The 26,315-nt window shown below is 39.8% G+C and overlaps 2 protein-coding genes and 1 long non-coding RNA gene across 17 annotated transcripts in view; 2 read left to right on the plus strand and 1 right to left on the minus strand.

Moving 5' to 3' along the window:
• The first annotated feature begins 984 nt into the window (after positions 1–984).
• LOC124304418 (galactosylgalactosylxylosylprotein 3-beta-glucuronosyltransferase S) lies at positions 985–2,997 on the plus strand. Of its 2 annotated transcripts, none has more exons than XM_046762656.1 (6): positions 985–1,124; positions 1,420–1,802; positions 1,878–2,143; positions 2,235–2,441; positions 2,531–2,669; positions 2,758–2,997. In XM_046762656.1, exons 2-6 carry the CDS (start codon positions 1,433–1,435, stop codon positions 2,802–2,804), a joined length of 1,029 nt encoding a protein of 342 aa, XP_046618612.1. In that variant the 5' UTR covers positions 985–1,124; positions 1,420–1,432; the 3' UTR covers positions 2,805–2,997. The 2 variants fall into 2 exon arrangements, with proteins under 2 accessions (XP_046618612.1, XP_046618613.1); XM_046762657.1 differs by lacking the exon at positions 985–1,124 and adding an exon at positions 1,136–1,325 and having other exon boundaries at positions 1,418–1,802.
• On the minus strand, positions 2,066–3,053 carry LOC124304420 (uncharacterized). Its single transcript, XR_006908181.1, has 2 exons — positions 2,937–3,053; positions 2,066–2,424 (listed from the first exon to the last, which is right to left on the minus strand). It is a non-coding gene; the product is annotated as an uncharacterized LOC124304420 (long non-coding RNA).
• Positions 3,054–3,233: 180 nt separating this feature from the next.
• The window catches only part of LOC124304415 (plasma membrane calcium-transporting ATPase 3), a 120,832-nt gene continuing 97,750 nt past the window's right edge, over positions 3,234–26,315 (plus strand). For 13 of the 14 annotated variants that reach the window (XR_006908171.1, XR_006908175.1, XR_006908173.1 and 10 more), the window contains exon 1: positions 3,234–4,230. The gene's annotated coding sequence lies outside the window, so the exon portion shown is untranslated. The remainder of the gene's footprint in view (positions 4,231–26,315) is intronic. The other variant, XM_046762642.1, reaches the window with a different exon arrangement.

Genomic DNA, 26,315 nt, shown 5'->3' on the forward strand with positions numbered 1-26,315 from the left:
ACCTGATCGTTCTAATACAACTAGCTTCGGATTGATCAAACTCCCTTTAAATGCAGCTAATTCAACAGAATATAAAGCAAATTATTTATTACATATGCGCAAGCAATTTCGAATAATGAAAAACTTAAGTAGATAAGCTTTCCTTCGTGTCTCTCTTGAAACACAAGAATACAGACCAATAAGTCCAAAATAATCCGATGAAGATTCTGCGTTGTCGGAATGGTGCATATGCAACATGTTGCAACACTTATTGTTAGTTTGAATAGCTTATAGTCTTATACTCTACATAGGGCACGTAAAACAAAAATAAACCGCTACCCGATTGAATGTGAAAAAATCGAATGCCTTGGCATAGACGCAAGATTTATCAGAAAGTGCAAATAACATATGAATTCTAGATTCGTATAGACATACCTGCAGAACATGTTGCACAAAGAAATCCTGTTCCTTTGTATGTTTCAATCAGTGCGTGCGACTAGTATTTACCTATTTTATTCAGCTTTTACTTGTAGTTTGACTAAATGTGGAAACAAATAAAGTGTGAAAATATAAAGCAAAAAATTTCCATCTCGCCATTTTTCTACAGCTAAAAGTTGACAATTGATTGACCGTAAGTGCAGCATGCAAGTCGCACACACACGTTAGCACCGTTTGAAGCTTATTCTGCAAATTGGCGAGCTGATCCGAACCAAGCCGATTGTTTGTTTGATTATTTAACGAAAAATTGACAAGAGAAACATATTAATTTTGAGGTTAGAGTGTGATTCAAACGTGAAAACAAATTTCTTCTATAAAAGTTCAGTATCAAACTAAAATTTTTTGTCTTATGTCACATTATTTTCACAATTTTTATAAGCGAAATATGAAGTATTTGTCACAATCAAATTCGCAAAATATTCGAACGATTTCTGCTAATGCAAATGCGAATGCAAATGTTAACACTAGTACAAGTCTATGCTACGCACACTCTTGGTGGGACTAGGGGTCAAAGGTATACATGTACCACTGCTTGTACCTAACCTAATATAGCCTAATTTTTGGTAACCCAAGTCAACCTAACCTAATCTGAACTCAGTAATGTAAGAGATAATAGATTCGCTGTGAATACGGACCGTCAATCAAAAGTAAGTGCATGAAGTTCCTAGGATAGTGTGTTTGTCAATACGTAATAGGTTTGCGCACACTTAATCAAAAGTCAACAGATTCTAGAAGAGTTAATTTGATCGATTGCACCTAAAACCCATTACGTGATAAAAAAATAAACGCTCACAAATAGTAATAGAAACAGGAAATGAGAATGATAGATTCCTCGGAGTTTTATTAAAAGTCAACTAACAACATAATTGTTTCTTCTATTCGATTATTTAATAATTAAAATTTCAGCTCCCATCGTTTTATCAGAAATTTTTATATTTGTAGGTTATGATTGCCCATGAACAGCCTACAGACTTTAAAATACGTATTCTTCTCAATGACCTGTCTGGCTGCGATAGCCGTTATCGCAGTCTTGATGTCTGAGAAAATTGACAATACTAAGGGGACAGAACACCTTTCTATTTTCCCCGATGAGGTGACCACTTGTTATGAAGACCAACCAATTCGTGATGATAAAGGAAATATCTCGGGGAATACCAACATACCGATCATATACTTTGTCACACCAACATATCCTAGGCGAGAACAAATTCCAGAGCTAACAAGACTGGGGCAGACGCTGATGCATGTTAAAGACCTTCATTGGATAGTAGCCGATGACAATAGAGAGTGCAACCCGTCTCTTGTCAAACTGCTCAGGAAATTTGGTAATTATAAACTTGACAACAATTATGAATTTCAATATCCGATTATGATCAACAACTCAAATCTCCAATACCCAGGTATCCCACTCACAGTCATGGCTAGTCCGATGGCCAAGAGGTTCTGGAGCGATGAAAAAATGAAAATACCAAGGGGGGTCGCCAATCGGCGAGCTGCTCTAGCTTGGATTCGAAATAATGTAAATAGTGGGGTTTTATACTTTGGCGACGACGACAATACTTTCGATTTGGAACTTTTTGATCAAATACGGTACACTAAAAAAGTTTCCATGCTGCCAGTCGGTTTGATTGGAGACTTTGGAGTGAGTTCGCCAGTCGTTAAGAAGGTAACAACTATCATAAATCTGTACTTTTTATTGCCTGTTACAATTTCGGACTGTTATCATCGCAGCAATCAAAGTTCTTGACATTCTTAAGGGCAAAGTGATTGGCTTCTTCGACTCGTGGTCGGCCGATAGAGAATTCCCAATTGATATGGCCGGATTTGCAGTGTCCGTAGAGTTCTTGAACAAATCACCAGAAGCCACCATGCCGTACAAAGTGGGTTACGAAGAGGACATGTTTCTCAAAAGTTTGGGACTCCACGTTGAAGATATAGAACCAGTTGCTGAAAATTGCACAAAGGTTAGAAGATCATTACAGCAATAATTCTCATGAGCCTAATAAAGATAAGAGATGAAGAATTAAGTAACTGAGGGATCGAACTCTTATAGATTCTAGTTTGGCACACGCAAACGATCCAAAAACCTGTAGCTAACTTGCGACTGAAGTATGAGCAATCGGGCACATCATTAGACAAACTACTTAACGAATTATACACGTATGGAATAGCATCTCGTAATTATGAAAAAGGTGAGTAACAACTGCGTTTCAAATAAGTTGATGCTGCACAATCAGATATACTGTGAATTCAGATACTTTTCTGTGTACAATCTTTAAGGAGTCAAGACTTACTACACAAGTGGAAGAATTCGAACAGGAGTCTGAAGAAACGAACAAAATTCATCTACCAGCAATATCTGATGGGTGTTCCTACTATAATTAAGCTGACACAGTGTAGATCTGTTTATAAAGGTAAAATGCTAGGCATTACCAACGCCTAAGCTGAATTTGACATACCTAGTAAGAAATACCATTGTAGATAATGTAGATAAAAGTTACCTACAGGGCATCAGCAGTACGTTCGACTAAATCTATAATCTTATCGACGAAGGTGCTCCGTCAAGATTATAAATCAATTTGTCTATATTATCCAGAGTCTCTCTGAAAAGTTGTTGGTACGTCATGAGTTAGCGCACAGATGTCGATGCGTAAGCGCTGCACCAAAGATTACAGCGATCGACTCGCGGCAGAGGCGTGTACGCGACCTCCACCCTTGGCGGCTGCGTTGTTTGTAGTGGTACAGAAAGGTAAAGAAGAGGGCATAAGAAAGACTGTAAGTAGAAGCGTGAAAGAAAGAAAGGAGGAGGGACAGGGCGAGTGGGAGAAAGAGAAAGCAACCAGAGTGGGGCTGCGCGATCCTGTCGGCGCCTGCGTCTCTATGTATGAGTGCAAGTGGCGCCGCTACCGACTTGTGTGTATGTGAGAAAGCAGGCAAGCCAACCAAGTTGAGACGTCGTTGTGGCCCCGCGGCAGCGATTACACTTCGGGCACCACGTCCCGGTCGGAGCGCAGTGTGTTTGCGCGTAGAAGAATCAGTGGCCGGCGCCCCGGTGTGTACAGGGTTTTATGATTCCGAGAGTGATTGACAGCAGGTGAATATTGGCGCCCGTGTCCGCCCTTAATTCACACGTTACATCCGCCGCTTATACTTGGGCAAATACATATTTGGGAGATAATAAAGGCGCGAGATTAAAAGAAAATTAATAATATATCAATAAGAATAACAACTATAACAATAACGATAATAGTAACAACAACAACAACAATAATAATAATATTAATAATAATAATAATAATAAATAAGGAAAGCATAGACACATATATAACGTTCTTCCATAGGACTGGATTTCACTACGCAACCGACCAACCACACCAAGTCCATCCATCCTCTCTCAACTGCAGGCATTCTCATTCTCTTTATAATTGAATGTCAAAACTATCGATGATCCGGTAAATGCACCAACGTCATAACAATCGTCGTCATTATCATAATCATTATCGTAATCATCGTTGTCATCATTATCATAATCATCATCACGATCATCGTTATAACCGTTACTACCACCACCGTCAGCATCTTCGTAATCATATACAATCACGAACTTAAAAGGTTATACGCACCAACAACCTACCAATTAAAACCGTCGATATAGTGTTTCGCTTAACTATTCGTGACGTCCTGACAACGTGCCGATTACAGCAAGTTTTTAAAACACCGGCTACCAACGAGGAGAGCACTGGATTAACTTGCGTAAGTACAATTACACACCATCGTTTCCTTACCCGCATCCTCATCACGGCTTTGTATGTTTTCTAGTTTTATTATACTCTGCAACAATATCCACCTGGTATTTATCAGAGAATGTATTTGTTTACCCATTCTCTGACAACTTTTTTTACCATGGATCCCTAAGCCACGCTTCCTAAACTAGAGGTAGAATACTATATATAGGACATACATACACCTAGGATGAATCAGCTACGGCTGGCACTTGGCAGTGTTACCACCCGCAGGCTGATTAGGCTCGTTCCACACGCCTGCAGATTGTGCATATAACGAAGCTGTGATCAGACCACGGGTAACTTAGTCCACGGTAGGTAGAGGATCATGGCGGAGTAAGGAACCAGCCGGAGATACGCAGAAGCACACCATGTATCCATGTGTGTTGTATGAGCGTGTATGCGCGCATACTCACAGCGTATGCTTATCCCGATCAATACACATGTACCCGACGTATTCAGGCCTACCCAACACACCCGCACCTACCGTGTACACAATGTGCCCAGAGATACGGAGAGACGGAGAGGGAAAGGCGCGTTTGCGCGCACGCGTTCAAACCGCCGCGCCGCGCCGTCGTTTTTGGTGTGGGATTTTTATCGGAACTTGGGAAATCGATGCTCAGGAAAGCTTGTACAGCTTCGTTTTTTTCTTCTCGTACCTTTTTTTAAGGTTTTTTGCAATTTTTTTTTTCATACATTTTTTGCCTTTTCTTAACATCGTTGTAAGAAGATAAAATATGCGAACGAACCTTGTACAACTGGCGGATGGATTTCCATGAGTAAACTTTTCTTTTGTATATTATGGACTATGTATTTTTCTCTACGAATTATAACATGTATACCCTGTATAGTCACATGGCTTGACACTATGGTTTTAATTTATACACTTTCTTTTTCATTTACAACCAGAGATTTCACCTATCCACCAATTGTGCTGTCACTGCTCTTCGGAGAATGGAATCGTTATTGCCATTTTCGTGGGTGACATTTACGAGTCATTGACATTATACCATACATCGATCACGTCGCGGAACAAGCTTCCTGAAAATTTTGTATAGATTTACACCGTCACATATATTGACGTCACAACTTCCTATTTATACGAATCTTAGTAGGAATATCCTGACTGGATACCAATCTTCTTTTATCAGAAGATTATTTTATTCTGTGAGTGATCGTTTAACTAGTCTGCCCTTACCTTCAACCCCGCTATTTCTCATCGATGTTCTCACTTAATCGGAGATAATATAACGTAATAGAACATGAGCAATCATGATAAAACACAAGTGTCAGTTATCAGACAAGACAAGATATATAATACTTGATTTATCGAATTCAATTGCAAACACCGAAATTAACGAAAAGAAATATAAATCAACAGCAACGCCACTAATACCTATAATCATTTTGTCCTATAAATACCTTGCGTATGTCGCGTGATAAAGTGTGATTTCATCAAACGTGAGCTCTCGTTAATTTTCGCTTCAAAATTATTCGCACGAAAACCATAATTATTTGTTCTCATTGACAAATGAGACATATTTACTACAAAAAAAAATAAAAAAGAAGCTCAATATAGTCCCTTAACGACTTCACAACTGTAGGGTTCACGTATAAATATTCCAAACACATGTGAAAATGAGCTTTGCCAAAACACGAGAAGCTATGTGATTGATATGCTTGTGATACCTTCCAATGAGTTTTACTATGCCCAAGTATGTATTGCGACAATAGCAGAAAAATCTGACGCGAGTTCTGTACCAATTTTCCTATTGATTTGAGCTATTTGTCATAATGGAAATAGCTCTTTTCTTTGATATGTGTGAATGATAAATTCAGCTTCGCTGATTCCGTACATTGTTAGTATGTACGTGACTTGCCAAGCTCTTAAAGGGTAAAAGCAATCAATGGTATCGTACATGTTTCGAATCCTTTCGCGTGGTTAATCTAATAGCAAGACGGACTTGGAATGAATGTTGAAAGTCTGATAGTTTCTGAAAACTTTCATCTCTTATTGACCGATTCTTGATAATTCGGCTTTTACGCCAATCGAGTAATTTGATATCATATTTGATAACAATCGTCGTACAAACGGGAGACCCAATCCCCAAATATCTACAGCATAATTTCACTCGAGTGAGAATTTAAAGTCAACTTTAGCGACGGATGGAAAATTCAATAAACGATTGCGTACGTGTTATGGGACTGGGTTACGTTATAGGATCGAAACTCTTTGATATGAACAGACGAAATTACAAACACGCAACACGATATTAATGCAAATGCATTATGCCGGGCATCTAGTAAAAAGTTAAAGTGGTGGAACGAGAGAGAAAGTGGTCGATTTCGGAGAGGTTGATTAGTCGTTTCATAAAGGGTCAGAGTATTACATCCGCAGAGGTAGAATTGTGAGAGGTTTAACTATACGAGTTGGCCCTGCTGTAGCTGATTACAAAGGTACACAAAATACGGATTCAAATAATCTAGTGGTACTGGCCTATTTTATAAAACTCGACCCCGGTACATAGGTTGGATTAACATTTCGCGTATACTGTCAAGATACAAGTTTGGGTCGGATTGGTTGGTACGCTTTGTTCGCATTCTTGACGAGGCAATGAAACGTGACCTTAAAACGAGGTTCTTGTAATATTGACGCGCGACGCTACTACCATCTATGTGTACTTATGTATACGTACATTTTTATACAACGTTAACGTAGGTTTTATAACTTACCAAAACCACCGAGTGCATATTTTTAACTCTGTCGTCAAGTCCAGCAGCGTACAAGATAATGGTGGACATGTTTGGCCAATATCCGTGCAGAGATACATACGAAGACTGTTCCGATGAGGAAAAATTCACGATTTTCGCAAACCAGTTTGCACTTTGGAACGTGTATGTGCGTGCTTTCTTCCTCTGGCATCAAATTATAAGAATGTAGGAAAGTATGACAGTAGAGAAAACGTCCTTGGCTCTCAACGTGGAACGTACAGCGAACGAGACTCGTAATTAGACGGTAATTATTACGAAATTTCACTGCATTTCGCGAAATTACCGTACAGGATCACTGAACAAGTCGGAGATATGAATTTTAGATAGAGGCGCCCTATTGTCGTGTTGGTCTAGTGTGTCCCACATGAGCCTTGACGCCAAGAATATCCACGCGGCCAGCTCCCCAACTCAAACTCTGCTCTGGTGGAGCGAGGATTCCGATCTTGGACATCCATATACATTGGATAATTGTTACATACACTGAGTAAATATTGCAACAATAAAAAAGAGGAAGAAAAAAAAATTTGACGTCCTGTAATATGGTGTCGAGAATTTCAGCCGGATGAGAAGAATTTCAATACTTGAGCTGACCACACCTGCTCTCATCGGCAATTGTATGTGTATACCTATAATACGTACCTATAGCTAGTTGTTCAAGAATTATATTTTCTTCTTATAACTTCTCCTGCAGCCAGTAGTTGCAGAAACAAACTTGAACACACAGTTTCTCCTCTGTCCTGTTTACTCAAGCTTAATATCTACAGAAGAAATATACTGACGCAGAGACGTGGAGTTTGCAAAATTTGTTGCATTAGTTTTACAACTACTGAATTGCTTTCCATTCTTGCGATTGCATGACTTTTCGTTTGCACTAGATCCTCGACGAGTCTCACGTAGAAAAGGGATTGCCGATTAGACACGTAGTCGACAGGCATTTCATTTTAGTCAAAGCCTGCCAAGTGTGAGGTCAATGAACCTGTAATTCCATGAACGTATCCGGCTTGTGCTAGATTATTTGTACACCTGCATATTCGAGGTTCAATGTTGACTGATTCCGATACAAGCATGAAACGGAGAAAAGAAGAAAATAACTGGTACTGCTAAAGCCAATTAGCTGCAGCTGCAATTCCCGCGATAAGAAAACCTGAAGGCTGGAGACCGCCTTAGTAATCTGTGACCGGCGAGCAATTCGCTAATGACTGGATTGCTATAAACCAGACACCGTCATTGCTCATCAGACGATGTCAAATATTGAATTCTCTAACTTCTTTCATTCGGTTGCTACAGATATTCATCAGTGCAGCTTGAAAATCATGGGTTTTATGTCATCGTCATTCCCGCCAAGAATGTTATCGCAAAATGAATAATATCGGATCACTGTTTTAACGTCTAACTACCAATACTATTTGTAAGCCACCGAATCGTTATGGGAACTGTTGACCTATCCGAGGTAAACAAAAATTTTGTAATTATAATAACAAGATCTCAGTGTGAACAAATTTCACATAACAATATTGTAATTCAATACTGGATTACTAATTAAATAGAAATGTGCATCATTTTCAAATAACACTCATAGTTTGAGTCCAATTAACTGTGTCAAGATTTGGGATGATTTTCCGTCTAAATACGAACAGAGAGGGAAGTTGAGAGAAAAAAAAGGAAAGCAATTAACAATCTTTTGAGAATCAGGTCAACGTGATGCGATCGATTGTTGGCCTCCAACTGACGTCACAAATACTTTTAGCCAAGACAGCTCGCATCGGAATTAGCCTTATTCTAAATTGGAACACACCCATGTGTTCTTGTTCTTGGTAAGCGAATATAAATGGCTCCCCAAATTTGACAGTAATTAACCATCGAATAACGTTCACTTGACCAGCTCTTTTGAACAAGCCTCGATGAGCCTGAGATTGAAAAAATGTTAAACCAGATTTCGGCTCACATGAAGATTTTTCGTATGTTTTCCAATCCTTAGCTATGCAACGCGGAATGTCACATATTGGTTTTAGAGGAAATTACCTAAGTGCTAATTAAACCGGACCATACAAATTTGCATTTATAGGGTTGAATAACGTGGCGCGACAATTGAGGTTAGAGGCGCGATGTACCGGCGGGTAAGGTAAGTAATCAGAATTCCACAGCGTGCTTGTAACGAGGGAATCACGGAGCAAAAAGTGAAGCCCCAAAGGAAACTGGAAAATTGCATCATTAAAGTCCGGCGGAGTATAAAAAAACCCTCGAAGTCTAGTTCTTCTTTCTAAAACAGTTTATATTCTAACTAGCACCAAGCCTTCGCAAAGGCAGTCTAATTTCCGTTTCAATTGCATTCCGTTCGTTCGAGACCCCGCGAGGCTCGACCATGGCGTTCCGAAATTAGTATTTTGAATGATTGACGTAATCAGAGTTGGGCGGTGTAACGAACAGAGGCTAACTTGTTATAAGATTGTGTACGCGACGTTCGTTATAGCCGATTGTACCTTTAATTGATCCTAACTCCGAGTGCTTTGCGTCACCGCAGTATTTGCGACAAAATAAAGGTGTACTTGAGCCAAATATACACTCGTACCGTATAAGCGTGTAAGGTAAGTATACCGGTTATTGACCCTGTCCCGAATATTGACCTTTCTTAATTGTAGGTATCTGTTTAATCCTTAGTTCTAAAATTACCAAAAAAATAAATTTCTAGTGTCTATCCCTCGGTAATTGGTTTTAGACGTCAAGAAATTCACAATTTGTGCTGTAAATTTATAATTTTGGAAAATAAAAGGGTCAATAACTGGTGAACTTACCGTACCAATTCACAATTGCGTTCCTCAACATCTGCACCACATAAGTTTAATATATCACAATGCTGATTGATGATAGTAAAATTATACTGCAGCGATGTGTGAACATCGTTCGGCGGAAAAGTTCGGCGACACGGAAGAGAGCCGAAGACTTGATTATACACATATCGAAGCTCATATTCCGCGAGCGATCGCAAGAAGGTCGTAAATATTTTACGGCCTACGTGGGCCGAAGGATAAGTCTTCAGGTGTGTATATGTATATTATATAGTATATGGACTCACGCCATTACTTGAAGCAAGAAAAAATACAATTATACGCTTGCTAAACCGAAATTATATACTGGGCGTTGATTGCTACCTTTCATTGCTTATCTTACGCTGATTAGCGATAAAGCTTTTCGTCAAATCTAAACGTTCTCGGCCGACATCATTCGTCGCGTATTATTATACTGGCGTCGAAGTTCCAAGTCGTAAAAATCTTTTTCGGAGTAAAAGTTCCGACTACTAGCCGAATATCTAAGAACATTAAGTAGCAGAAAGTTATCATCTTGTCGTCGGGTAACATGTATGAGCACTTCATTATGGCGGGAGTTAAAAAAATGTCTCCTTTCTCTCTCTCTCTCTCTCTCTCTGTCTCTCTCGCGGCAGTGTAATTCTAGCGGCGTCTGCTGCTCATGGCCACTGACAATGAGCTTCGCTTTGTGCGAAAAAAAAGTGCTGCTCTTTTTTCCTTATTTTGATTTCTTTCTCTTGTACACAAGAAAACAAAAGGTATCATCTTTTCCAAACTTTTTTCGTTTGTAATTTTTTCCTACGTGATGAAACTGAGGCCAGCCTGAATATACCAGTCTTATTTATGTATATACCCCAATGAACTCCAATCTACTTGAAAATGAAACGAGACATTTGTCGTAGGTATACATCTATAGTCGAAGCCACGCCCTGCAATGCATGTACAGTAAGGAAGTGTCATGGATAAATGTCAGAAGGACAATATGGCCGCGCGATATTTTTTGTATTCGCAAACTATACCGTCGTAGATGGTTTGTCGCGTATTCGCATTGGAATCAAAACTTCTACGCGATGTAAACAAGCTTGAACTGATATAGTTATCGGTCATGGGTGTGGTAAGGTTCGTGTATGGTGACGCGACGGATCGTCCAATTATCTAGAAAATTTCACCCTGCCCCGTGCAGCAACAATATTGACAAAATAATTTTAGCGAAAATTGGAGGCTTAAGTTAATAAAGACTGGTAAATATACGCAAGGTGTATACGGGAGACAGAAACCAATAGCCGTAAAAACCTGATAATTAACATGGCTACCACGAAGAGGATCGAAGAAATACTGAGAAAATTCATCGTCATGGGAAAAAGTACATGCGATGTTTTTGTTTTGAATGTTTGTTTCTTTCTTTTACCTTTACCAAAGGTGGCTACCGCAACCGTCAGCTTTTGTCTACTGGTACGGAGTCAGGGGAAGTTTAAATTCAATAGAAACAAAACAGTTTGAAAATCAGATATAATATGCTGCTATTGTTCACAGTGAATCGGTAGTATTCTATCATTTCAAACATGTCGGCAGGAACTGTCCGTAGGTCATGAACAACACGATACGAGTATTACCTCTTGCGGATCAATGCGTAGAAGTATAAGAAGTCGGGAGCAAGGTGAGAAGAGTGGGAACCGATTTATGTATCCGTGTTAAACTTAGTTTGCTAATTGACAATGAAAGAATTTGTTCGGGTAGAGAAAATCAATTCGCAAATGATAAGGATCAAAGGGGTTGTTTGTAATAGGATTAAATTTGTTGGGCAGTATCTGAGCTAGGATCAAAGTCCGAAGTCGATCTCTTTGACACGGTCCGAAAGGGAAGTTGGAAAAGCGAAAAAAACTGAAACGAAATAAATCTGTACACCTAGCATGTTCCGAATTCGTCACGTCTGTATTTCCTTTCTGCGAGTATCTTCAAATCGGCAATGGGTACAACAGATGTAAGTATAGCTTAATGTGGAAGTGTGGGTGTTCCTAAAAGGCTGGTGAAAAGGTTTGCTGTCTTCTACTCACGGCTGATGGCGCCAGGCTGAGGAATCAATAAGATTTAGTCTGGTTGCTTTTCTAACCCCCGTCGGTCGCGGCCTACATAATAAAGCAGTCGGCCATACGCCGCCTCAATATCGCGTCTCAACGTCTGGCGTCGTCGTCCTGGATCCGTAGCCTACTCTATGCCTTGTCCAACAGCTACCGATATAGATTTCCATTAATTCAGGGCTAAATTTTCGCGAGGGAATTATCCTCAGACGTTGAGGCAAACTGTCGCGGCGCTGTTGGTCAGAAGCTCGATAGTAAAAAACACTGCATGAAGGCCTTATCCTGTAAGTGAAAATTTACGTCAACTGGAAAGAGTTTTCCATTCACTTTCCATGGTTAGGTTTCATCCATGCTGACCTGGATTATCATTTTTTCGTGCATCGTTAGGCGAATTTGATTCCCATTATAAGAGGATGTGCAGAAGTAGGTTAACCGTGGGTAAACACCTATAAGACGTCGATAAACCCTCCGAGAACCCTTAAGCTCGACAGAATCCTTCGCCTCTCCTCATTGGAGCGCTCCTTCATTTCCTCGCTTGGACGTATCGACTTTCTTCAACGCGTATACCCACCGGACACAGAGATCCAACTCCGCGACGCAAGAACAACGAGTTTTCCATCTTTCAATTCCACAGCCACCAGAAATGTACGTAGTATTGGTGCAACTGCTCGCAAAGAACGTTAACTTATGATACGAAAAATCATTTCAATAGAAGGTACGGAGTATTAATCCTTATACTGGTACTACCGAAGTTGAAATGTGTCTTTAACGAATTATCCGATGAAGTAATTTAATCACACGAGCCATTACCAGTGCAGATATCGTTAAGGAGACGATGCATCACTCCTCCAAATTTCAGACCCCAGCAACCTAACTATAGAATTCTTCTTGCGGCTGAAAATTGCAAAGATCTTTTCAGCGAATGTTGTGTGAGCTACACAATCAATGCCGAGAAATGCCGATGTAGTCACTCATCCTGGTTTCAAAGTTAAAATTAATCATAGTCGAAATGTATTGACGACAATATCGATGACGATTTATTTTTATGAAGTCACCGGATCTCTCCGTCTTATGACACTGCGTGTCCAGAGAATCCAACCGAATTAATCATTATACATGGAAACGCGGACGCGAATCGGCGAGTAACGCGCTGATGACGCGCCACTGGATACGAACTGACGTCATCACCCTCACCTATGTACCTCTATAACGTACCTCGGCATTCGTGCAAATTACTGGGTGGCTCAACCGGTTGTTGTACAGTTCTTATTCAGTCGTTGCATCACAACACCTATGACGCAACGGAGATCGAATTAGCAGCTTCTTCACTAGTTTAGGAATTATTCGGATGTCGTTTGACCACATTGCAGATTCCGTGGAACTCGAATCAATTCCGTTTGAATAATTAATCGTGGACCACGTCTCGTGGCTGTTTAACATAATTTTTTCGTACCTTGTGCTAACGAAACAAAGTGCAAAACATACATTTCCAGACTTGGGTTACCGTGATTTCAAGCTTTTTGTCTGTTCAATGAATTAGAATTTCTTCGGGAATTCCCATTTCGTGTTCATACCATTGTTTCCGATGATGGTGCCAATTCTACACTCCGTCGGCTGAAAGGAGGAAGCGAAGGTACGCCTAGATCATTATTAGTATACTATTATAAGGCAACGAAGATAGATGGCGCCATTGTAATGTCGTGCATTTTTGATCGTGCAAAGTGTTGAATTGCGAGGCCAAGTTTTTTAGCTTTGCTAGTTCCACAAAGAAGCCTTATAATCATCGCGTCACGCATCAAGTAGGAGTAGTGATGGCAAAATTTCAGCGTATCAACGTGGTCAAATAATTAAGAACAATAAACAGATGGAACTGAATTTACAGTTTGTATAGAGCTGGTAATTTGGCAAACCTCATAAATTGTACAGTCGGAGAAACGTGTGTGTGTGGGCCACGCATAAGAGGACCGGGATCTTATTTATATACCTACATTTCAAGGCCGCGCTGCTGTATCTTGCGACGAATCACTACCAGTAGAGCACAATCTTCTTTGTTCAGGTAAAAAATTCAAATCTAGATACTAAAAGTATGTGACACCTGCATTAACGAAGAACAGACCGATCTGCTGTTTGCTTGTTCAGCCTTCGCTGTGTTTGCTATTTGTTAGTTTTTCGCTTTCCCCTTTCAGTTGCCGTTCTCTTATAATACACGTATCGTAGCCGTACCAAAATTATATCTGTAATTATCACGCTGACTTGTGGTAGTTAATGTGGTGGTCCCCTGTTCCCAAGGACGGTCGCTGTGAATGATGAACTAGAAACGAGCGATGGACATTTTCTTCTTCGCGCTCATCGCTAATTCCAGTTTAAACTAGGAACTAAGAACACGCCTGGTTTGCAGTCGGCTAATTTATTGGTCTAATCGCTTGAAACCTAATCAGCTATCGCGGCTAGTATAATGGTGTGGGGCTACCGTCGCTATCCCTCCGAACGTTCCTGAGTGTCATCCATTTGAATGCGTCGAATTTGTCGAGTGTCTAACCGTCAGGAGAGTGATAGGAAATCTCATTTTACTAATGCAGCAGCAGCCACCAAACCTAACCTAACTCCAATGGAACACCTAAAATACCAGCGCATAATCAACGATTATCGCAGAGTTATCATTCTGAAATACATTTTTTCACCTAATCTGTAACCTTTCAATAAATAACATCTTACCAGGAAGGTATCTCAGGGCGATATCGCCGGTTTGATTGCTTTTGTAATATGTTATGGTAGACTGAAAGCTAAGCTACGCGTATTTTCTTTATTTGCCACCAAACACTTCAAGGGGATAAAACCATCCTCCAAAGTAAGTCATTTCAAGGGGCGATTTGGCAGTTTTTTTTTTTTTAATTGATTAAATTACATTTATTGTTGCTCGTTATGAGAAAACTTTTCCAGTTGGATTGGTTAAAAAATATTATGTTCTTATGGGCGAAACTGCCAAATCGCCGCTTGACATGCCTCACTTTGGAGGGTGGTTTCACCCACTTAAGGTGTTTAATGGCAGATAAAAAAGAATGCGTGTCTCTTAGTTTTTAGTCTACCATAACATATTACAAAATAAATAAATTCGGAGAAATCAGCTTGAGATACCTTCCTTGTTAGTGAAATCGTTAATCCCAATTGTATCGGGCTCGTAATTGTGTTGCGGTTGGAAGATCCAACAGTCGATTCATTCTCAACGAGTCTTCCGCCCCACATTAGATAAGCCAAACTTATTCACGTTGTCAATTCGTATTCACACTGTTCCATTACCCACTAACCTACTTGAAGGAGTTTGCTGATTTCCTTTCTATCGTCGAAAGTTTGTTCTCGCGCGTCACAATTTCATGCTGTATCGTTTTTGTATCATTCATCAGTTACAGTCATCATTTTATCGCAAAAATGTTTAGCTTCACTGTCGAAAAAACAAAAAACTTGATCTTGCCTTGTGGCAATACGCATTCGAACCCAATAACTTCGGCCGTAGTGTGGAGATGACATCACTTTTACTATCGCGGTGACATCATGTATCTCGTAACCGGTCAACGGTTGTTGGAAATGTTCAAATTTAAGAGAAGATAGATTTGAGATGATCACAAAACTTCTAACTGCACGCACTTTTACTAAGAACACTTTGAAAATAATATAATACAGTATGACCAGATTTCACGCAACTGCCTGGCTTGAAAAAAAATTTGTTAGTAATTTTTTAACGTAACGGTGTTTTGGACAATGAGGCATCGGTTGCTTCATCTTGTGTTTTTTACGATGGTTATAATTTTTCTCGCAGCGAGTGTTACCTGCATCACCTACCGAACAAACGGATTCGCGGTATTGGTTTAATCGTAAGTTATACATAAAAAATTGGCACGCCATTTTCATCGCCTATAAGAAATCGATACCGCGGTCTTGTATTTAAAATTAATTGCCGACGAGAATGGAATCGTAGTTGAAGGTCCTGAAAAATCTAATACAACAGCGAGCCAGCGTCATCGACCGTTTTGCGCGGCCTGCAGTGTGCCACATCCTATTTGTGAAAATTCTGATGTATAACCCGGTGAAGTCTACCTTACCAGCTGCACGTGATTCCAATCGTTGCCTTTCTCGACGCCATATTGGAAAGGCGAAGCAAAGCCTCGTCGCGTGCTGCGGTTCAGTCAGTGGAAATACTAGGAACGCTGTCCGCAAGTGGCCAATTTCGTAAAGTTTTACCGTTCAAAAATCACGAGGCTGCTCATATATCGACAGCAAAACAAGATCACGGAAGGAGCTCAGGAGCGTGGCAGTTTCCGGTTCTAAAACCGGATGTATTACTGAGGCGATACTTCCTGATGCATGACATAAATTTGTTTTTACTATTTTGTGCCGGCAGGATGCGCATTGAACGATCGATTTCACTTGTCACTTCTTCAAAAAGATTATACACGGCAGGCCCATCACACCCGACCTTGACGTCGGCGCAAAAAAAATTGTTTAGTGGTTAGGTTCGGCTCACAGATGCCGATCTGTTTGTCCACGGTGAAGCCGGGAAATTTTTGCCCGTCAATAGATTGGACAAGAGGAAGAAACTGCCAACGTACGACCCTGTTTTGAAATATTTTTAGCAGTTGCCTAATCGCTTTCAAGGCAGGGCCGTAAACTGTTGGCAAAAGAGTCCCGAACTTTCAAACAATGTCAAAATTTAGTATAAACATGCTATAAAGAAGTCGCCGGCGACGTAACAAAACCTGTTCCTGGGCAAATTTTCGCCTCAAATCTTTTCTTAGACGTTAGTTTTCGGTATGCCTAGGTAGGCTCCGTGCACCTAGATTCTCCAGAATATTTCCAGCTACCCAAACCAGCCAGTAATGGTATGAGGGGCAGAAGAAAAAAGTTTTTTCTCTCTCAACCCGCGTTATACACTCATACGTGCATTCAGTCGACGATTGACCGATTGATGGAATTCAACATTCGATTCCTTCGACTTCCCTTTGCGAGATTAAAGACACGGTAGGATTCACCCTCGTAGATACTTTTTTTGCGATTGCCTTACACGCGGAGCTAGTAAAGCCCTAAATTGATCTCGCATCAGCCCTCTGCAGAGCCACATTACTCATCGGTTGTGTTTGGCGCTCGTGCGGTAAGGTAGATTCATCAATTACGGTCGAAGCTGATCCAGACGCCTGCACGTCGGCCTCTTCCTCTCCACATACTTCCATCAACGGGGAATTAAACTTCTTTTTACAACCGCAGTAGGGAAACGGGGCTAAAAGATATCCGGGTGGGTATAAACGCTTATTCGAGCCCCGAACAACGAAAAACCCTGATGTTTGGTAGAAAAGCCTCCTGTAGGCGAGCGAGCTAACCTATATTAACCAGGTCAACCATGGATAGCGATCTGTATCATCATTAGAGGTGCAGCCTGAGACAAGCGCGACGAGACGGATGTGACTATAGAAGAGGACGGGCGCCTGACGGACTCTTTTCGAGAGCAACGTTGACCGTGTCAACAAGGAACGACGCGACGTTGAGGACGGGACAGAAGTGTATCCAAGTGCAAGCCACAGGTGCATTGGCATCGGGTCAAACTTGTCTCGACGCGCATTGTTTCGCCCTGCCTCATCAGGTTACCATTCCACAGCGTGTAGTTGGAATTTTTTTTTACATAGGCATATCGTAGATGATTGATTCTTTTTCTTCTTCTTCTTCTTCTTCTTCTTCTTCGCAAGTATCTTGTTTAGCTTTCGATATTTATTTTTCTTCGTCTATTTCCCTTTACTTACATCCGGCTCTGCAGCGAGTTAATTACTTCTCTCAATAAAACACACCGTTTGTTTCTCGCAGTTTTATGTATCCATCGGTACCTATAACCGGTGCGGTGGTCAACTTCGAAACGAACATCAGGCTACGAAGATTTTACATCTTGTTATTCTCAGAGTTTTTTGATTATTGTCATTACTATTTTTTTCTTTACAACTACCATCAAAATCTCGCGTAATTACTTCTTTCCGTAAACTATTAGAATCGAATAACCTTCTCGCAGCTTCGACCAATATTCTTATGACAACGTTAAATCAAGGAAGCATTTGCAAACCTTGAAATAACCAGAACGAATTATTCTCGTTCGAAATTTCCTCTATATTATCAACAGAGGACTATGCGTAGATGATTATATTATGAATTCTTGATCGAATTTCTCACCTCTGTGACAAACTGCATTACTGCGAGTAGATATCGGTTATAAGCTGATGAGTGTACCTATAATGTAATAGAACGAAAATAAATTACATAGGCGTGCAACGCTGCGTTAATACCTAACTTTATACCTGCAACGTGTAATACATACTACGTGATGTAAGGAATGTAAATTTTTAAGTACTCGCGAATGCGAATATACATTTTTAAATTTGGCGCCATTTCTCTATAGCTAAAAGTTGATAATTGATTGACTGACAGTGGACATACGCATGCCACTTTCAAGCACACATTAGCGCTGTTTGCATCTTATTACGGAAATTACCGAGCTGATCCGAACTAACTCGATTGTTTGTTTGATTATTTAACGACAAATTGCTAACAGAAATACGTTAATTTTAAGGTTAGATTGTGATTGAAACGCGAAGACAAACTTTTATAGTTATAGTTTAAAAGTTCATTATCAAACTAATGTTTTTTCTCTTATTTGATATTATTCTTACGATTTTTAAAAGCAAAGTTACAAGTATTTGCGACGATTTTTGCGAATGCGAATGCGAATATTCGTTACATCACTAATACTTAGGCATGCGCGTCGAATCGATATTTTCACATAATGATTCACACATACGTCCGCGCGTCTGTCTGCTCCAAGTCTTTCGTTCCGTCTGGTCCCTAGATTAAAGTTAAATCTTAGCTAACCACCTGGCGTCGAGACACTGTTGATGACGCGCGGGGTTAGAACCAGGCCAAAAATTCTTCTCATTTTTTTTCCTCTTCTTCTTTTTCTTTCATTTGTACCTAATGACGAAACGAGAACGGAGCGACCCTGATACAATTAGCGTAAAATTTTGTTCAGAATTTTTAATTTATCCCAGCACCTGTAGCTACTCGAAATCACACCTGCGCATCTTATAATATATGTACGGAATTCTTCTGAGAGAGTTAATTAAACTTCGAACTGCTGTGTTTACTCTTTATAGCAGATCAATGATCTCTGCACCCGAGCAGTTTAATATCGAACGGAACGTCGAATCGAGGCCAGAAGTTCATCCTCAAAGTTTTTCATCTAACCTGACATCAAATCCCGATCAATTAACTCGCACGACAGTCGAGATGAGTCTGGGGTTCCTCGTTATAGTTACAACGTAACGCACGTCGATATGTACATACTTATAGGTCGAGATATACCTAGATATATATACAACAGTACATACAGTGACGTCAATCTTCGTATGCGTGTATATATATAAATACTGTTATAATTATAAGGTGTCATCCTTACATATTGCGACTTTCATTGAAATATATTATAGACAGAAAAGAAATAAGTAGTTTTTATACATGGTGCACATCTCATTGCCGTGATTAACCAACTCTGTGCCTACTAGATTTTGCAACAAAGTTTTTGATCGCTCCTTAATTCTCATATTCACCGTTTGACTTGAAAACTCTTTCTATTAATTCTATATTGCGCGCAGTTTCATTGTTTTTAAATAACCAATTGAAAATTTGTGATCAGGCAGGTAGGTATGAAGAAAAAATTCATCGAAATGTTGGTCGATGATACAATTTACAATGTAAACGACGTTTCGGCCAGGCCTTGCCGACCATCTTTAGGCTACAAAAGAACTAACAAACGCTCAACGAGACATACGCTTTTTCTAGGCTATATCTGTTTGTTAACAAGGTCTGTCCTTCTGTACAGTTAAGTTAAATTTATAAGGATGCTTATGATATCTTGAAATAATTATCATGCGAACGGCATATTCCTCTTTTTGAGGTTAGTTGCACAATACTAAAGCTTGTGACATAAAATTTAAAAATAATACATCAAATATATTATGTTACAGTTACAATTAAGCATGAAATACAGTGTTTCGGGGTTGATTTTAAATTAATTACAGCTAGATGGATTTAGATTACTCGCAATTATTGACGCTTTTGGAAAGAAGTGATCGGAATGTTTTCCCATAACAATAATAGTGCGGGTATCTCTAATAATGGGGGAATAAGTGCAGATTCTCTTTCACGCTGCGGCGTGGAAAAGATCGGTGCTGACGAAGTCACCGTCGAAGGGCAGGCCAATGGAACGTTTCATAAATAGCCAAACGCCGACCGCAGCGACACGCGACGACGATTCGAATCGCAACCCCAACTTTCGAACCGAATACTCCGAATTCCATTTTGACGGTGCGGTCGTCGGCGCTGACATCACGACGACGAACTCGACCTAGAAGATCGACGGCAGTCTCAGAACACAGGCGCGCGCAGACGCGTCGATACGTGATACTTACATACTAGCCTGTGTTTATATATAGACATATCTTTATCGCCAGCGTCGCGTCATCCGTCTAGACCGGTGGTATAATTTTACCAAAAAATTTCTTTACACTAAAGGTTAAATTAACTAGTATAATTAGGTACGACAATATACCATGTATACTAAGCACGTAAATTCACTTGAAAATTGAACAGATTTTAAGAACAAGAACAAAACTAACAATAATTATATAATTCGACAGTATTTTATCCCTATCTGTAGATATTTCATTTGGAATAGAGAATAAAATTACGAGGTTGAAGTTGGTAACATTATCGTTACGAAACATTGGGGAAAAAAAAAACTGTTTTCTTAATTTTACAATGATTTTTAAAGAAATAAGATTTCGAAATATTGGAGTGTTTTGTTTTATCACGGTCTACCTACTGAATTTCAAATAATTCCAGAATGGGGAAATAACGGTTTTTGCCCCAGTATGAATCGTTGCGATAACGTTACTAACTTCGATATGATAAAAAAAAAAAATTCTAATATAGCAGGATAATTTATGCAACGCAGGAAAAACTTAATTGAGGCTCAGCTGCTCCATCTGTGACGGTATATTATTTTTCATCCCTTTCCAGTCTTTCTCTTGATTCAATTTTTTCAACACTCCGCCATTTACGCCGACGAAATTAACGATAAAGGAAATAGTGAGTGCAATAATTGTACAGCCAAACTATGAATCGTTTTGGAGAACACTGGCATAGACGTAAGGTAAATATAGAGTCGTACGACAATGACTACTGGGCTTTGCCCTCGAAATTTTGTCGGTCTCTCAGACATTCTGACGCAACGAAGCGCTGCTTCCTTCTCGTCATGCTTATTCGACAGACGCGTATGCATACATGTGTCATGTATTGACGCGGCTAGTTCTTTAAAGAAAATCACGAGTGTCACAGCGGCGGGCGAGGTAGAGGAAGGGGGGAGGTGAAGGGAATGAAAAGGAAGGGGACGAGAAGAGGCGGGGAAATTTAGCAGCCGACGTAACAATCCGCACTAACTCTTTCTTATTACACTTACTCGCATCGCTGTACGACCTACAATTCGTTTAAAGAAGTAAAGCAGTTCTTATATGCTCCACGCTCAGCGCTCGAATCGGACGGAAATAGAATGACGCGCCTTGAACAACGTGATCCACGACGATGGCAACGCCGGTGTGCCGTGGCGAACGCGTCGCTCAGCCTTTCTTAAAATTCACGTTGATATAATGTAATACCTGCCCCCCCCCCCCCCCCCTCCTCCCCTCTTCTCCACCGACAACGGATCGATGCTGAGGAATTTCAGGCGGGATTTATTCATTCTCATCGTCAGCCTTTTTCTTAATTTTTTTTTCTCGCGACTGGGCAAAATTCGATTTTGCGTATCCAAATTAGTGCGCAAAATAGTACATTCCCGTACTAGTGTCGGAATTAAATCAAAATATCTAGTTTACAAGAAAAAACATTTAATTGAGTTCGGAAAGTAGTACGTTCCCATACACTGCGGGAAAAATAGTATACGCAACACGTGCGGGAATCACCCATTTTGCACACCAGTTGCGCAATTTACTATGTTTCAAAATATTATCGTTAGCTACTTGGATATTTTTATTTAGTTACTGTCTTTCCCGCGCGTAAGGCTGAAGAATCCGATTAAGGATGCATGGAACATACCGTCGGGTCAGAAATGTACGAGTATTGGAACGAAAGGTTCAACTGAAGCAGATCAATTTAAATCGAATTACGAAAACTTCCGTGAAATCCAAAAAAAAATCACACATCATTATTAACACCATTAGAGAAATCACATCATTCTACTATTCTATTATCGAAAAATCGACCTAGTTTGTCCGATTCATTCATAAATTAACTTTCAATCAGTCACCTCTGATTTTTCCTTCAGCTTTTCGGTTGACGAAATAAATCCGATATTTTATGAGCAATCGTTGTAATTTATAGATCATACATTTACGATTAAGCAAGAAATACGTGATTGATACTCAAAATCAAACCCATGCCTTTTATGAAGAATATCGAACAAGCGCGATTTAGATTTCCAATTAAGAAATGAAAAAACAACGTATAATATCTGTGATGTTATTATTATAATAAGGTGTGTACAGTTAAAAATCAATGTTCCAAATATTTGTTCCTGTATCATGTGGAGTTTATATACATATATATATGAGTTACTTTTTTTAGGTTAGATTCAGTGAGACGTTTTAAGCCTGTGCTTAATTACGTTTCTATTTGAACGTTTTTGTTTACCATACCGTACATTTCATACATCCAATTAATTTCTCGGTATATTTATATCGTACTATATTTTCAGTGTGAGTATAACCTAAGTATAGTATCTAATTACACAAGTTTTTTCCGTTGTTTTCTTCCTCTCTCTGAATCGAATTTCCAGTACATTTAATGCGATCAGGGAATGTGTCTAACGAGATAATGAGCACCGATAATGATTATCATATCGGCGGAAGTTACGCATGCTGAACTGATCCAGGAAACACGGTCGTGAGTGAACCTTTGTCTTCGTGTAACTTCGTTAAAAACTTTTGGCTCAATTTTCCTAGAACAATGCGAAACGGTCTTCTGCGCAATCCACCGTGTAATAGCCGCGTTTGAAGGTATTCGCGGAACTAGTTAACTATCTGCACAATCATAGAAACCGGTTGTTGTACCCAAAAGTGAATAGCTCGGAAGAATTGGAATGAAAAAGAATTAAATTTCTTTCTCAAACCCTCCTGGCATTTTCATTTGTTTATTTATTGTTTTACAATTTATCCCATCTTCAAAAATGTTTTGTCTAGTGACGAATTGAACCTTGCGAAGTCTGAGCCATAGCCATACAATTAATCGACTTGTATCGCTTCCATCTGTTTAAATAACAGCCGAGAACAGTGCGCAGGTACTTTTTTTCTCTGTTGCCTTATTAAACTCGGGACAAATTAGCGGTAAAGAATTTTGAGCATTCCCTGTATCATTGTTCGTCTTCAAAGTAATTCCTCGCGAAAGCTGTCAGTGAAACGATAATAGAAACCACCACTTGTGTAACTGACGGCGTACGTACACAGTGATTCGTAAATATTTAAAACTTGGATGGATACGTCGATTAGATATCGATATAGGATATTTAAGGAACAAGATATTTGGCGAATACCAGAGTAGATATCCATTGGATATCCGGAGGCATGTTATGGATCCGTCCATTCCGTTAGACGCAATGTCTATCCAATGACGTATATAATTCTCTCAATTCCCATCTGAAACCTCGGGCGAAAAATTAATAACATACTTTTTAAACTCAATCAGTGTATTTGAAAATAAAACTTTACATTCAGTTGGAAAGGTAATTTTATAGTTGGAAGGTGAAATTCAAAGGGCTCTGGGTAAGAGAATGATATTTCATACCGAAACAATATGTACGGATTTTGCTTTTAGTATCTTTCACTATCTCAATATTTCACCACATACTTAATTGCTCTTGAAACGATAAGGTTTTCCGGTGTTTGAAGTAATTATTCCACAACAGCCGCGCAAACTCGAGCTGAAATATAGATGAATGTTATTACCAAGCAAATCCCAAGAGGAAGAAAACGTAGCTTTTATTCGGTTTCTGTGACGAAAGCGAGAAACAATATCCACTCGTTCTAAAAGCTGACAAATAATCCCACCGTCAGGGAATTTCCAACACATGTGATAACGTTATAATTAGTTTGTAGTCAAGTCAAGATAGGTTGAATTAGATTGCATGCAACGATTTAAGGATGTATTTAGTGCAAAATCAAGTACCGAAGTTTACAATCAATCACCGAATTAATGTCCGATAAGTTTTATCAGAGGTCTATCATCCTGGTATAGAAAAAATGTCCAATTTCAATTGATAATGGCTCGCTCCGTTTGTAAATGAATTCCACATAAAACACTTGATATGATATTTTGGTAAAAGGAACATATTTTGGCATACAGCATTAGTTTATTATAACTTGTGTTGATTTTAAGTTTGTACAGTTAATTTAAGAGTTGGACAAAAAATGTTATTTATTGATACTGTACATGCATACACGGTTGCAGTTTTTTCATTAAAGAAAGAAAAGCAGAATAACATGATGTCTAAAAATATCTTGTCAATTGAATTCTTCCCGTTGCAAATTCACTCTTTCTTGTTGTTTTCCACATTTTCAAACCTGACGAGTCAACTTGACTCCGCAATTTTTTCGATCGGACATTTTTTGGCTGAACCGTATTACGGCTGATACATACTTAAGATCCATGGTGAGAAAATTAGACTACTTTAAACCAATGTTAGTGTGGACAATTTGCAAACAAGATCCGCTGTGAAGTCACGGTCTGATAAATTTTGTCTGTAGTCACAGTGAGAAATATGGCAGGCAAAGTTGCGCCTGATATACCATTGGCATATACCTTGTTCAACGAGGTTTAAGAATATCGTTGACCCGGGTATCCATGCAGCTCGGTTGGTGTATTAGGCGAGGTGAAGCCATACTATGTTCAGTCTTATCGTTAGTTGATGCTGAACAGACCTATCGTTTCATTACCTTAATGATGTCGACGATTACCACCAGTAGCTTCGTAAACAAAATCTCACCGGTCCGAATATAAACTGAATATGTGTATACGCGTATGATACAGCTAGTAACCTGCACGGATCGCCGAGGAATTAAGTTCCTTCTATTAAAATCCGCAGCTCGATCGGAGTTCCTTCGAACAATGGCCGAACAGTTGGATCAGATCGAGGTTGGACGGTAGCTTAGTACCGGAAATATTTCGAGGATTACTGCCCGCTTCAGACCTCTGGTCACGTAATATACACGGAACGAATTGACGTTGTAACATAGACGTAGTATGTATCAGAAGTCGATTTGTCGTTGGAAAACCGTTGCATGACTGCGCTGCGTTTTCTTTAATTAATTTAAAAGTTTAAACTACCGTCGACTTTTAATCGTAACTCATCGATCGAAAATCCGCGCGTTTCGCGTGATTCGCTGCAGGCGAATGATGTCACGTTGCCAGCACCTCCAACGGACGCTTCTGGAACTATCTGGTAAATTTCGCGGAAATTGAAGTGAAAATACGTTTTTTCGCGCGAGTATGCAAGGTGGGTATTTTTTCTGTAGACTATGGAGGAGGACGGGCGATCGTTCAAGGTTCGCAAAGGTGTTCGCGATTCACCATGAAAATAGAAAAGCGAAAAGCCATCCGTCCACGTCGCGCTGCCTATAGGGAATAGATAAAACGATGAGTAATATTGCTAAACAATGGTTAACTGTTAAGTTTAACATAACACACACACGTGTATACAAGCTGAAGGTGGCGTAAACCATCCGAAAATAACCATGCAGGTCCAGAGACGGCCACACTTGGTAGCTTCGGTCTGTCTCTCTTTCCTTCACACTCGCCCTACCCTCTCCGCCATTTTCCAGAGCCGTTGAGGAACAAAGTGTTAAGTTACTCAAAGTCAAGTTCGATCCTCTTACCAAACTTTAATGCCGTTACTCCGTTCACATCGCTTCCCTCCAACCCCCACCCCGTCATTTTTCACCTGCAGGATTCTCCACTGATTCCTCCATTACCATCCGACTTCCGGTGAGACTCTCTTCGACTCTTTTCTTGGAGCCTCGCGCCTCGATGGATATGCAGTCTTATGCTCGTGCAAGGTATATACGACATGTAATTACACTTGGCCGGATGCCTGCTGCTTCTGTCGCCTACGGCTTGAGACAATGGATATATTTTACGTATGTACCTTTCAAGCCCACCTCGTAAACCCAGCAGCCTGGTTTATACCCAGCAACAAATAAACCAAGATGATAATTAGTTCGGCGAATATATCATCGAGGCATTACTCAACCCTCCGTGATTTGAAACGGGCG

The sequence above is a fragment of the Neodiprion virginianus genome, chromosome 5 (genome assembly GCF_021901495.1).
Source record: "Neodiprion virginianus isolate iyNeoVirg1 chromosome 5, iyNeoVirg1.1, whole genome shotgun sequence".
Classification (NCBI taxonomy): Eukaryota; Metazoa; Arthropoda; class Insecta; order Hymenoptera; family Diprionidae; genus Neodiprion; species Neodiprion virginianus.